Raw genomic sequence first — 14,201 nt, forward strand, 5'->3', positions numbered from 1 at the left:
GCGTAAAGTTCTGTTCCCAGGCACGGCTGTGGAAGAAGAAGGTGGGGATGGAATTCCGGACCTCCAGAGGCCGAGGGACGGGTCCGGAGGGCTCTTCCCCGGGGGCTCGGCGGGGGCCGGAGGAGGCGGCTCTGGGGGCTCCGGGCTCGGGGGGCTCCGGGCCCTGGGGGCTCCGGGCTCGGGGCTCCGCGGGCCGGGCCGGGCGGGGCCGGGCGGGTCCCCCAGCGCTGAGGGGGCTCGGCTGGGGGCGGGGCCTCAGCGAGGGGGCGTGGCCTCATGTGAGGAGGGCGGGGCCCCGGCCCGGGGCGGGGCTCATGCGCCCTCGCCATTGGCCGCCGCCTGTTGCCAGCCGGGGTCACGTTGCGACGCCAGCGGGTTCCCCGCAGCCCATTGGGCGCTCCGGGCGCGACGTCACTCGAGGCGCGGGCGGGGATTGGCGGGGGGCGCGAGGGGGCGGGGCCAGGGCGGCCGCCGCAGCCGGCGCTGGGGCGGCGCGCGCCGCGCGGAGGGGCCGCGGGCCGGGAGCGCAGGTACCGGGGGGCGGGGGGGGCTCCGGGGCGGCCGGGCCGGCACCGCGGCCCTGCTCTGCTCCGCTCCGCTCCGCTCCCGGCCGCGGCGTCCCGAGGCCGGGCCGAGGCGTGCAGGCCGCTGTTCCGGGGGCCCGGGAGCCCTGACAGCCCGCCCGGTGTGCCCGGCGTGTGACGCCGCCCGTGCTCGGGAGCCGGAGCCGCAGCGCGGGGCTCGGGGCCTGTCCCGGGGAGCAGCTGCCGCTGCCGCCGGTCCGGGCTGCGCCGGGTGCGCCGAGCGCCTGAGCCGCGGCCCTTCCCCTCGGGCGGGGCGGGGCCGGGCCGGGCTGGGCCGGCACCGTCCCCCCGGGAGCGCCGGGGGTGTCGCGCACGGACATCGCCGGAGGTTCGGGGAAGCGGCGTTCGCTCCTCAGGCTCCTTTCCCCCGGGTCTAAGCCGTTGTCAGGAGAAGGTTCCGTTGCCGGCGGGCTGCCCTGCCCGTTTTTTCTCAGCTTTTGCAGCGTTCCGGTGCCCGTTCGTGACCCCCGGCGCTGTGTGCACGGGCACGCTGCCTTGCGGAGCTTGGTACAGAGCTCTCCCCAGAGAATGGGCTCAGTGTCACAGCACAGCTGAAGAGGCTGCTGCAGTTGTGTGTTGGGGCACCAGCTGCCTTCCTCCTGGTGTGAGCTTAGAGTTTGTGATGGACTTTCCATAAACTGAGTCTCTCTGTCTTACTTAGGACAGTTTTCGTGAGCCAGCTCTCTGTGACAGAGGCCAGAACTGCTGGTTTGTTGGATTTGTCCGAGGGACAAGCCTGTGACTCGTGTACAGGAGGATGAGCGTGTGACAAAAACACATGGGAGGTGTTTTTGTCACGGTCTCAAACACGGGCTCTTGTTGTATGAGCATGTTCTTGATCTGGTGGGGAGACCAAGATTAAAAACTGAGAAGCTGTGCGATGGCCTTGGGGGTCCTGTGTGCACTTAGTACCCACAGAAATAGTGCCACCAAGGTGTGGGGTGACACGTGGGGTGACACAGCTGTGCTGTGTGTGCTGCTGCCCCGAGCAGAGTTCAGGCTGCTGCTGTGTGACTCAGCCTTCGGGAGGGAGCTGTGCAGAGCTGGGATTTTGCAGGCAGGCAGGTGGGGTGTCACTCAAGTCAGGGGTGATAGTAGCAAACTGGAAGTGTCGGGGTTATCCAGAGTTCCACTTGTTTGTTTTCAGTGCACCATCCCTGCAGTGTCCAGGGATGGGACTGTCCTGCCCTGGTGTGTGTGATGATCTGTCAGTGAGGATGTGCTTCTCATCCCACCCCATGCCCTTTATTTGCTTATCCCCAAGGGACTGTTTCTGTCCCTCTCTCAACCCTTCCTGTTACCAGCTCTCCTTTTCCCCGGGACTCTCATTCTCTTGCTCCGCTCTCCTTCCAGCAAGCATTTATCTCTGTGTTCTTCCCCTCTGACACAGTTTCTAGCACTTCCTTGGCCTTTTTCCAGGCCCTTGTTGAGAGTGCCTATGGTGCTGCTGTGGTTGTCCATCTGTGATGGCTGTGGCCCATCCCCTTTGTCCCCCTGCTCCTGGGGACATCCATGTGCGCAGAGTAATCCTTGGAACAGCTGGACCTGAGTCTTGGCTTTCCAGGTGTTTGAATGCTTTTCTGCATCTCCACAGGATTATGCAGGGACTGTTGGAAAGGCTGGCAGGGCCCTGTTTTCCAGGTGCATTTGAGGCTGTGATGGTGTGTCACCCCTCGGGAACAAGCTTGAAGGGAAAGGAGCTGGGACTCTGAAATCGCTTTGTCACGTGCACTGTGACAGTGAATTTAATAACTCCAGTGGAGGACACAAGGTCTAACTACCCCCAGGCACGTGCTGGGGAGTGTTTCGGGCAGCCTGCACCAGTAAGGAAGTCTTAACTTTGCCAGGGGCAGACCAGGTGGCACAGGAAGGAGCCAAGTGAGAGCTTAATGTGTGTTCCACGGGCACTGAATGCCAGCTGTGAATCTGGGGCTGTCTGTGCGTGGTTAGCTAATTAGCACCACTGGCAGTCTTTTAAGTGAAAACAGAAAAAAAAAAAAGACATTGGAACTAATGTTCCTTGTTTTGGATGTGTTTGACTGCTCCTTTTTTTTTGGCTGTGGATTGCAGGAGGCTGCAGGGTGAGGTCACCCCGCGCCGGACGCCAAGGGGGCCATGCAGATGAGCAGGACTACAATGTACTGACTGTGAGCAGCTTCCGACAGAGCTCTTGCCTCCATGGGTGCTGGGAGAGGGCCTTTCCCCTTCTGGGTGATTGATGCTGGCCTGCATGAAGCAAGTGTCAGACATGATCTTTCCCTGGGAGGAAGTTAGTACAGTTTTTTTGGAACAGCATGACCAAAATCAAGATAAAATGCATCCAGCACAAGCTGGGCAAGCTGAGGCTGGGTATGTGCCCTGAGACTCTGTTAGTCCTGACTCTGTTAGGTCCTGAGGTCCTCAGGATGTGACTCTGTAGTAGTTCTGCAGGCAGAGGCACAAAGTAAAATGTGCATTTTGGAGCTTTTTTAATTATTGTTTCAAACATCCTGGCTTCTCACACTAACAAACACAGGAACTTTTCTTAGAAGATGAAGGGAGGAATCAGGCATCCTCAACTATAAACTACAGAATGAGTTTATTTTTTCCCCTCTTGACTTTGACTCAGCTTCGGATATTTGGAGATTGCAGAGTTTCCGTTTCCAAACTGTTTTTTTTTCCCCCTGCAGATTAAAGTTTGAACTGGTGTGTCTCTTCTCCCTCACAGTCCAGTTTACTCTGGTTAACTCATGCTTCTGCCTGCCCTTAGCTCACACCCTTCCCACGAGAGAGGAGCGGTCTCGGTTGCTGGCGCTTGTCCCCGTGGAAGCACCCTGAGCACATCTCAGTGAGTGAGCCCTGAGCACACGGTGTCTGTGAGGTCCAGGACAGGCCATGGGGCACGTTTCTGTGAAGGAAACAAGCACAGCACCAAACCAGCGTGAAGGGTAGGCGAGTGTCTCCGTGAAGTTCGTGTACAGTGGGTTTCTCCAGTGGTAAAACCAACAGATGAATCTGTGCTGAGGCACAGTTTGTGGCTTACCAAGACAGTTCATGTCATGCATGTGAGCAGCACCTCCCCAGGCCTGGCTGGGTCTCTCCCCAGCTCCGACTGCAGCTCCTATTCCCCAGGAGGTGCTGTCGTGCTCTTTGTGCCATGTTTGCTGTAATTACACCAGGTCAGCTCCAACTCATCAGCATCACAGCAGCAACACAGCCCTGCTGGGAGAGGTGCTTTGGGAGAGCACTCAGGTGCTTGTCCTGCCTGGCAAAAGTAGAGAAGTCGCTTCTTATGGATTTGTGCACCTTCCCTGGGTGTGAAATGAGCCTCTCCCACTGTGCAGTTACAGGTTGGGAGAGCCCTGAGCACTGGTGGTGAAGTGCAGAACAGTAGAGTCCTGAAGGCAGGGACTGATCCCTGTGTGTCCTCCAGTGAAGGGAGCAGCCTGACAGGAGCTGCCCTGACCTGCAGCTCTTCCTACCCATCAGCTGTGCAAATGCCTTCCTTGACCCAGGCCTCTCTCAGACGAGCAGGGAGGAATCTCATTTGTCCCCGTTTTCAATTAAAATAGGCATTTGTAAGTTTTCTTCCAAGTTTTATGTAGCAATTATGACTAAACTTTTCAATTCCTGATAGAGCCCGAGATGATTATGTGTGGTTAAACCTCAAGGACAGACGTGCTGTAGCTGCTCTTGCAGTTTTAATCAGCTGTCATGAAACCAGTGATAGACTGAAGGAAACGTTCCCCTCCTGTTCCCAAAAAGAGGGAACAAGGGGCAAGGAGCAGCACTGGTTTGGCAAATATAAGTACAAACAAATCAAACCTATCTAAAGCACTTCTCTTTGAAAAGGGGAATGCACCAAGCTTGTGCAGTCTTGACTTTAACACTGATTCCTTTAAAGCTTTGAGAGCCTGAGTCCTGTTTCAGCTGAAACCTGCTTGGGGTTAGATTTGAGAGTGGTGGGAGGGAAAACTACAATTCCAGACTGTTCTTAATTTATTTCCTCCCAGTTTTTCTTGTACTTCCCTGCAGACAGATCAGTCAAGGCCTGTGTCCAGAAGAAGTAGAAATGCAGCCTAAGCAAAATGTTGCAAACTGAACTGGAGTGTTGCAGCCTGGATACCAGTTGTGGAGTTTCACTTAAGGATTGAGGAGGGAACTTGTAGCGGTAAGGAGTGGGCAGAAGGGAGACAGTGGTGCACTTGGCTGGGATCAGAGAATCCTCCTCTTTGGCTGACCATGGGGGTGCTCTCAGCTGGTGCCCACTTTGGAGCTCTCCACGGTGGCATGATGGGTCACAGCTGCCTTTGGTGCTGCCTTTGCTGGAAAACTCCTTGAAATGTGGGTGTGCTGAAGAGATCTGTGATATAGCTAGGTTGAAAAATAGAAATAGTCAAGTTAAACTCCAGATCAGATGCCTGTTGGGAGCTGAGTGTGCTGCCTGGTGTGGAGGGGTGGTTGCTCTGAGCAGTCAGTGAGCTGGGCTGCTGCGTGCTGGCCGTTTGTTCCAGCTCCAGTTTTTCTCCAAGCAGAGTGTTGTTATTTGTACAGCCCAGGAGGAAAGCACTGAGGAAAATGCAAGTTCTTTCTGACATGGGATTCCCCATCCTGAAATAACTTTTTGCATCCTCCTGGGTCGTACCCTCTGAGGGACTGATGGGTCCAGCACTGTGTGGGCACTGCAGTCTCGATCTGGTGCATGTGGAACTGCTGCACTAAAATTCTGTTTCCTGATGGATTACCCAGAGCTGGAAAATCCATTTCTTCTGACTAAACTGAAACTACCAGGCAAGTGACTGGGCAGGACTGGGGAGCTCTGGCCTTGCTGCAGAGGCTGCCTCTCTTTAAAGAGGAGCTCACTGAAGCCATAGCGCTGGGAAGCAGAAGTGTCTTTGTGCTGCTGGTGTTTTGGTAGAGGACGTGGGTGTAAGATGTGAGAGGCCACGTGGCTCTGGTGCCTCCAGCAGGGCAGGGATGTGCTTGTGTCTGCTGGGCTGGCTGTTGTCCCCACTGATGGGTAGCACCCTGCAAGCAGTGCTTGGTGGGCATGATAACTCATTCCACCTCGCTCCCTGATTCATGATTTCAATAAAACTTTCAAACCTTACTAATGCAGCTTTCTTTCCCTTCAGAAAGAGAGTGATAAAATGCAGAGGGAGGTGGGTGCTGGGTCTGTGTAGTTGGATTATGTGGTGAGTTGTGCTGCTATTCACCTCTAAAAGCTGATGACTTTTGAAATCCTCAGAGGAGCCGCAGGTGTTTCTCACGTCCCAGCTGGTTTTCAGTTGTTTCCTCATGGAACTTGTATTCACATGGCTGAATTTTGTTTGGAGATACTCTCTGCAAAGAATTTTCTTCTAGTGTTGCAGTTTGGATTTCCAGATGTTGGTAATTAAAGTGCAGTAAACTTTCCTTTCATACGGCCTTGTGGCAGATAAAGAGCCTTGGAAGATCTGAGATAACTTTGTTCATTTTGACATTCCAGCTGTAATGCACAGCCTGATCTTCCCCAAGCACAGCAAGAAAAAAAATCATCCTTTAGGCTTCTCCTTTTTATACTGATTTTTTTTCTGAGCATGTGAGTTTGAACCTGCTTCTTTTTGAATATTGAGTAACTTCATTATATGTTAGGCAATAATCTTCTAGAAGAAAGTTGGGTTGAAAAACAGTGGGGTGAACACCATAGTAGGTACCCCAAACTCAGGGGTGATAGGAGCCCTGTTGTGTCACAGCTCTGCTGTGCCCACACAAGACCCATCCCTGTGGTCTTGTTTGAAAATCAGGGTTCCCTCCTGCTGGATCTTTGCCAGCCCATAGTTTTCCAGTGCTGCAAGATGTGGAGATGAAGTGAAGCTACTGCAGATGTCGATCCAATATTGCTGAGTTTTGGAGAGGAGGGATGTGCATGGATGCAGGCTATGGAAAACAAGTTATTGATCACCAAGACTTGCTGCAGTGTTTTTTTGCCAATGGGGAACAGCAGTCAGATCCTGGCACTGTGTCTCTTTGGAAAAAAATGGAAGGCTGTCTCTTCGTCTGTGTCTGGAAAACAAACCCATTTGCCATCAGACCATAACAATAATCAAGACTCAGAGAGCTTCTAGAATATGCCTAGATAGTGGATTGGGATCGAGAAGTTGTGATTGTTTGTCCCCAGCAGCAGCCAGTGAGTGAAGGCTGGTGCTGAGTTGTGTCACTGAACAGTGGAGGGGCAGCCGAGCCAGTCGCTGGCCATGGCCATGTACAAGTGTGGCAAATGCAGGAGTCCAAAACTGCTGCATCCTCGAAGGCTGTGACCCCCTCCTGGGTGCTACAGGGTTAGACTGGGAGCATGTCATGGGCATTGTAAACTCAGCCCCAGGGGTGAGGCAGGGGAGGCTCTGTGGGTGCAGTGGGGCTTCATCTCTCTCAGCCCCGAGCTTTGGCTGTTAAAGGTGTAGGAGGAGGTTCCTGGTGTGAAGCTTTATCAGAAGGTTCACAAGCTCCCAGAATGCTGTCCCTTGATTATTTTGTTCTCGTGCTTTTTTGGGCTTTGTTTTGTTTTGAGCCCATGGCCAGGGGCTCTCTGATCCACAGCATTGCTCTGCTGGCACTGTCTGAAGTGCAAGTTAAGGCTGAAGTTTTTACAGCACCTCCTTTAGCTGCAATGGCCAACCAAATGTTGCAGGCAGGGCAGGAAACTGAGGAGCTGCTGGGGAGTGAAATGCTTTCCTGTATGCTGTTTACCAAATTTTAAAATGCTTTAGAAGCTGTTGTGTGGCATCAGATCTTGTTTTAAGTGTTGGGTGATATGCCATAAAATGCTGTCTCACTTTTCTCACTGAACAGGGCTCCTTGCACCCTGACTTTAGGGTTGTGTTCAGGTGACTTCTGAGCATGGGACTGACAGGATTTCTTCACGAGCCCTGGGCAATGGGCGAGTTGCTGATGGGTCAAGTGTGGTCAGATCCTGTTCTGGCTTTCTGGGTGCTTTTAAGGTGTTCCACAGCAGACCTGCAGGGTAACTTTGGGGAGTCAGCTGATATATAAAATCGTGTACTTTTAAATAAAGAAGAAAATAATGCTGTGGTTTCCAACTGTCAGCAAGAGAGTGTATTTAAACAAACAAAACTGAAAACAAAGCCCTGCAGCAATTTGGGATGGTTCTTGGGGTTTTTTAGTTGTTTGTTGTTTTTTTTTTTTCTTTAAAGTAATCCACTTATGCAGCCTTTCAACAGTAGCAGGGAGCACTTCAGGCCACTCGTAGCATCCCACTCTTGTATCTCTGGTGGCAGTGTCTCAGGTGTGTAATGTGCATTTTAGCTGGGTGAGACAGGGTGTGTGGGAGCAGGTGCTTAGATGTGTGGAGAAAGCAATTCTTTTTGTCTCCCTCAAGATGTGTTCAGATGGTTGTAGGGCTCAGGGTTTGGGTAATGCAGTTTTTGGGGTGAAAAGGAAAGCACTGATGTTTGGAAATGCCCTTTACCACCTGAAAACCTTCTGTTTGCTGGTGACATTTGCAGGATCATATGATGAGAAGGCTCAGTGTCTGTGTGCCCAAATTGGCTAAAAGGGCTTTGGAAAGCAGGCTGGGTGGCCTTGCACCCAGGATCAAACATCAGCTCACGTGAGCAGCAGCTGGAGTGCTGATCTGCAATCAGTCAGTGGGTCACGAGATAAATTAAAAAAAAAAAAGTCCTTGTGTACAGATGGGTGGGTTATGTTGGCAACACAACTTGTTTATCTCTGATGTGGCACTGTTGGTGAGGTGCCAGGCCTTGGTTACAGTAATCAGGGAAATGGGTTGCTCAGGAACAGGCTTGGGTCGTGCGTTGGGTGTTTTTCTTGGTGGAGGTGCCCGGGGAAGCCGGTCTGCTCAGGAGCTGAGGTGTGCACACTGCACCCGGAGAAGGTGGAGCTGGTTCTAGTTCCAGTTTGCTCTGGATCCAGTCAAAGCCTCAGAATTGCTCCAGGGCTTTACACTGGTTGGGATATTCATCAGTGGACAGGCCGTGAGCAGCAGAGCAGAGCCACGACCTGCACCTTCCCCACTGCTGCCACTGACTGACTGCAGCCTTCCCTGTTGTCTTTCCCTCCCATTGTGGCTCTGATCCAGGTGTTCATCTGCTCTGCTGTGGTTTCCCTGTATGGGAGAAATAACTGTTTTATCCATCTGCAAAGTCTAAATACAGAGAACAGAGCTGGGGGACCCTTTAGCTCCTTGACTCCTGCTTGTTCCCGCTGGATGGAGGGCACTGGTCCAACCTGATCTCTGCAGTCTTTTGAGTGAGTTTTGCCCCCTTGTTGCCCTTTGGATGATATAAACTGGGTTATATATGTTGTTGCAATGCCTGAGGACTGATGAGGGGGAATCTCTTGCTGGCCTGCTCCACATGAGCCATGGAGCAGGATCCCACAGCAGCACCCTGCTCTCTGCCTTGGAGCAGCGATGGAGCACGAGCTGCTCTTTGAGGAACTGGCTCATTTCGCTGCACGTGTTTGAGTTTTGGAGTCCTGGTGCAGAACTCCTTCTTCTGAGCCAATTTTCCACAAATGGGGTTTGTTTTTCTTCAGTTGGAGTAATATTTACAAACTCAGCCCTTTATATCCTGGGTCTGCTCGGAAGCTGAGGATACAAAATGTTGCTGAGAAGAGACTTCCGATTTATTTGATCATGTCTAACTGTGGCAGCAGAGGAGATACTGATAATAAACCCAGTGTCTTGAAGGCTTTTTTTTTTTTTTTTTTTAATGTGAAAAAGAAATGTATGCCGAAAGAATGGGCTAAGAAATCCCAGGTGCTTAGAAAAAAACAGTGTGTGGTTCAAACCAGCTGTTTGGATCTTGTTTGTCTCTCCAGGATTTTGGCATTTCTGCTGTAAGTGGAGCTTGGGAAAGGTCTGGAGCACAAGTCTGATGAGGGGTGGCTGAGGGAGCTGGGGGATTCAGAAAAGGAGGCTCAGGGGGGACCTTCTTGCTGTCTAAAACTCCCTGAAAGGAGGGTGCAGCCAGGTGGGGATCAGTAACTTCTCCCGGTTAACGAGTGACAGGATGAGAAGAGATGATCTCCAGCTCTGCTGGGCAGGTTTAGGTTGAAAAAATTTCTTCATAGAAAGGGTGGTCAGGCACTGGCACAGGCTGCCCAGGGCAGTGGTGGAGTTGCCATCTCTTGAGGGATTTCAAAGATGTGTGGATGTGGCACCTGGGGACACGGGTTAGGGGTGGCCTTGGCAGTGCTGGGGGAACAGTTGGACTTGGTGATCTGAGAGGGCTTTTCCAGCCTGAACGTTCTGTGAACGTTGGGTTTGGGTTGGATGAGCTGCTGACAGCTGTGAGGGAAGGCTGTGTGTTGATGAGCTGATCCTTCAGGGAGCCAGGCTGGGGACTGGCTTGGCTGTACACTGTGGTTCCTGTTCCGCTGGGGATGGAACCAGAACCCGAGTGCACTGCAGATGTCATCTCTGGATTTCAGTTACTTCTTCTCTAACTGTGTCCATGAAAATCCTGCTGCTTTTCCTTTGTTTTCACTGAGTGGTGTGAGTCAGGTATTAGAGCAGTGACTTCAGGTTCTCCCCTGGGATGGACCCCAAGGAGGAATTTGGGATTCCAAATAACCTGTAACAGAAACCCGCGTGTTTGCTGAAGAAAGGCAGGGTGGCCCTTCCCTTCCAGCCTGAGCAGGGCTGCCAGGGCAAGGCCATGGGGCTGCCTGTGTCTGTCAGATGTGGAGCACAAAGAGCCTCAGTGTAAACACTCCCAGGACACAGGCAGTGAGGGCAGTTTTATTCCAATACGCAAAATGGCCCTTTTTCCTCTGCACTTAGAAATAAACAACGTTTTGGCCGAACAAATGGAACAGACCTTTTTATTAAAAACATATATCCTTCCATGCCTGAGTCAGTGAGAGGTTGTTAAAATTGAAATAACTCCTTAACTTGTAGAGCAGCTGACTTAAGTCATTCCAACAGCATTTGTCATCTTGGTTTTTGCTCCTTAAAGTTGGAGTGTTTGTAGCCTTTTTTTTAAAGAGGAGAGCAATAAGAAAAGTGGCTCTAACCCTGTGTGCTCTTTGCACAGGTGGAGAGAGAGGCTGAATCTGTGAAGTTAATTTTTAGGTTGATGAAAAGATTCACATTTGTTTGGATGGGGATTGACTTGCTCACGAGCTCAAGCTTATTCCTGTTCAGGTGCAGAGGAAGGATTACAGATAGTTATCAAGAGCAGCTTTAATAAAGAGATTAGAAAGTCTTCTATTAGAAATTAGAAAATATTCTGTAAAATGAGGGGGTGCTACCAAAGTTGGCATCTGGTGCTGAGACACCACTGAAGGGCTCTCTCCCTCTTGAACATGTGTACATGAAGGAAGCCATCCTGACAGATGAAGGCCTTGGTTGTGTGAGAATTTCTTGATTTCCAAGACGGGAAAAAACCCTTGTGCTTGCCCAAGTCAGTGTGTTCAGGGCTGCAGGGGTCACATTCTTGTATTGGCTTTTTGTTTTCTTCTTCTGTAGTGTGGCCAAGCCTCCAACCAGGAAGAAGCCCTTATTTTCTTTAGCTATTTTAGTTTGATTTTGGCTTAGTTAAACCTGACAAAACTGTAGTTTCATGGGAACGTTTGACTCCTGTTGTGCACAGACATCTCTAAACATAAGACCCTTTCCTTGGATGGGATGGTGAAGGTTTGTTTGCCTGCTCCTACCTCCAGGAGACAGAGACTGCAGATTCCCCCCCTCCTGAATTTAACAAACTTAATTCTTTTCATATTTCTTCTTTGGAATTGGAGTTATTTTATTTCAGGCTTCCCCCCCCCCCCCCCCCCCCCCCCCCCCCCCCCCCCGCAGACCTTTTATCCTTTTCATTACTTTCATTTGAACTTCTTTTGTGGATTTATTTCTTTCTTGAAGTCCAGCCACCAGGATGAGACAGCATTCCAGCTCTGATCCCAGCAGTGCTGGCGCACAGGGATTACTGTGCCTGCCTTACATAAGGCAGTCCTGTTTACAGACACAGGGATTTTGGTTTTACCAGCAGCACGATGTTGTTGGCTTGTGTTCAGCTTGTGACTCACTGTAACCCAGCCCTTTATTTCTGCACAGCTGCCTCTCAGGGACCAGGCTAAAGACCATTGGAGAAAAAGGGATTTTTCTGAATCTGCAGAGCATTCCTGTCTTTGGGGGTGAGGTATCCCCTGCCAGGGAGGAACTCTGCTGTTGCTGGCAGCTCGGGTGAGCTGCTGCCTTCCCTCAAAGGCAGAGAGCTCTCCTGTCCACATGTGGCTCGTCACAGCCAGCTCCTGGTTTGCTGTGTTGGGCTTTTCTCTGCACCTTCTTCCTGATTCTTGCATTTGCTGTTTGATCCGTGCGTTCTCTTTGCTGGGTAAATCACAGGAGTGCCAAAACCACGCTGGTGTGCTTTGCTGTTTGCATGTGGCTCTTGTAAAAGTCGTGGTTGGTCTGAGCAGTTGAAAGGGAAAGGGGACAAGCTGGCCTGCTGCCCTTCCTTCCCAGAGAGCCCGGGGAGCACTTTCAGTGCTTTTGGGAGGCTCAGACCCACACGTTCACTGTTGGGACGGACCGCAGGGAATGTGGGAATGTGTGCATTTCTGTAAAGAAATCTAAAAAAGGAAAATCAAAGATGAGGTGGGGGAGCCCTTTGGGCTTGGGTGGACTTTCAAGTGCTCAGAAAGCTCCTGAATGCAGCTGAGAAGGGCCTCCCTGAACCGAGCCACATGAACAGGTTCAGGTGCCTGTTTGGGTGAAACTTTGCTGCGTTTACAGAGAGCATGAATATAAGTTTTCAGGACAGCTCTAGCCAGAACAGCACAGGCTCATGGGGCTTCTGGTCGCCTTCCCCACCTCTGCGTTGGCACATTTGGTTTGAAAGGCTTCATCAGGTTGAAGGGTGGGTGCCAGGAATTCTCTCCGAGAAAGGTAAATTTGCAATTCTGATCCTAAGTTATGTAAGGAGAACATTTGGAGTCTTAATTTTATGGTAAGGCAGCCTCACAAAGCCTATTAAAGGGGACAGAAGGCTCCCAGGCCCCGTGGCTGTTGGGGCCCCGGGGTGCTGCCAGCCCCAGGAGGGTGGTGAGGGGCTGGGCTCTGCAGGGTGCTGGCTCTGACCGTGGTGCCCTTCCCGCAGGTCTCCCCGGTGCCGGTCCCGGGACAGAGGGGCCTGGAGCTGCCATGACGACGGGGGACTGCTGCCACCTCCCCGGGTCCCTGTGCGACTGCCCGGGCAGCGCTGCCCTCTCCAAGTCGGTGGAGGACTCGGACATCGGGCGCCCTCAGTACATCACCCAGGTCACCGCCAAGGACGGGCGGCTCCTCTCCACCGTCATCAAGGCGCTGGGCGCCCAGAGGTGAGGCTGCTGCAGGGACTGGGCCTGGTGGGGCTCTTCCCCTCTTTTGGTGGCTCTAGGGGTAGAGGGAGGCAGCAAAGTTTTGTGGAGGAGTTTGTTGAGGGGGCTAACACTGAGTGAGCCGGATGCTTCCCTGGCCTGTGCTCCGTGTGGAGCTCACACAGCCCCGAGTGCTGGTGGACTGGGAGTTGTGTGTTCACTGAAGCCCCAGAGCTGTGGCTGCTCTGGGTGGGGGTGGCCCGGGTGGCCTCTCGCTGTGTGCCACTGCCATGTCCTCACAGAGCAGCAGTGAAGGTGGTGCCGTGCTTGCAGGGCAGTGTGGCTGTTCATGGAGAAGACTGAAAGGCTGGAAGTGGAGCACAGCCCCTGCTCCAGGAAAGTCCACGGAGTGAAGGTGTGGTGTTGCTGTACAACCCCAGGGATGGGAGGGTGTTTGTGTTGCAGGAGCTGCAGCGTCCAGCTGTTGCTCCAGGGAACACGTGGCAGCTTCACTGGTTCAGAAGCCTCCTGATGTGACTTCTTGTCATGTGTTTTGAGCAGCTTCCAGAGCAGAGGACACTTGGCAGTATTGTTCAGTCCAGCTAGTGAGGACTGTCACATTCATGTTCACAAATCCTGTCTGAACAGCTGTTATTTTTTTTCAATTAATTTGGCCTGACATTGACAAGGTGTGAAAGTGGTGACTGCAGGGAAGCTGGATGAGAGTGGAGGCAAACATAACTGCTGCATCCAGCAAACCTGGAGCAGGCAGTGAAAATGTGAGGGGAACTGGGCTTGCTCTCTGGCTGCAGACAGGCTGTGCAAGAAGTTCTTTAAACCCTTAGAACTTGTGGAGGTGTAATGCTTGTGTGGGAAAACTGCCTGGGAACACAGGTTAAAAGACCCTAACAGGATTCCTGATGTGTCTGTGTGGAGATCAGTTTGTTCCTTCTGGTGATAGTGGGTTTCAGTCCCTTCCTTGTCACCAGCACTTAGCACAGAGAAACTGGGGACACTGTGACTACTCTGGAATGTTGGATTAGTGATATGGTCTCTACAGCCTGCTGGAGAACTGTCTGAGAGTGCATCGTGTGGGAGGGCGACGGGGCCCCACCCCCTCCGGATAGGAAGGAAGGAAAATGAAGTCTGATAAAGAGGTTTTTTTCACACCACTGTCAGCAAATTTTTTCATTCTGGATTGTTTATTGGTTATATTAATGTGCTGGAAATACGAAACTTCTCAAACAGGAACAGAACAGATGAAATATCTTACAGATGCTTTTCTTAGGAAATAACAGAGCGTGAGAGCATTGGAGG

At 52.0% G+C, this 14,201-nt stretch overlaps 1 protein-coding gene across 5 annotated transcripts in view; it reads left to right on the forward strand.

Moving 5' to 3' along the window:
* Positions 1–464: 464 nt before the first annotated feature.
* MARCHF2 (membrane associated ring-CH-type finger 2) overlaps positions 465–14,201 on the forward strand; it is a 34,123-nt gene continuing 20,386 nt past the window's right edge. The window contains exons 1-3 of one of the 5 annotated variants that reach the window (XM_064637067.1): positions 2,120–4,734; positions 8,662–8,831; positions 12,686–12,905. In XM_064637067.1, coding sequence (XP_064493137.1) covers positions 12,730–12,905 — 176 coding nt within the window. In that variant the 5' untranslated portion in view covers positions 2,120–4,734; positions 8,662–8,831; positions 12,686–12,729. Of the gene's footprint in view, positions 531–2,119; positions 4,735–8,661; positions 8,832–12,685; positions 12,906–14,201 lie in introns of those variants that run through there. The other 4 variants (XM_064637066.1, XM_064637065.1, XM_064637068.1 and 1 more) reach the window with 4 other exon arrangements.

This window comes from Pseudopipra pipra, chromosome 27 (genome assembly GCF_036250125.1).
Source record: "Pseudopipra pipra isolate bDixPip1 chromosome 27, bDixPip1.hap1, whole genome shotgun sequence".
NCBI classification, from domain to species: domain Eukaryota; kingdom Metazoa; phylum Chordata; class Aves; order Passeriformes; family Pipridae; genus Pseudopipra; species Pseudopipra pipra.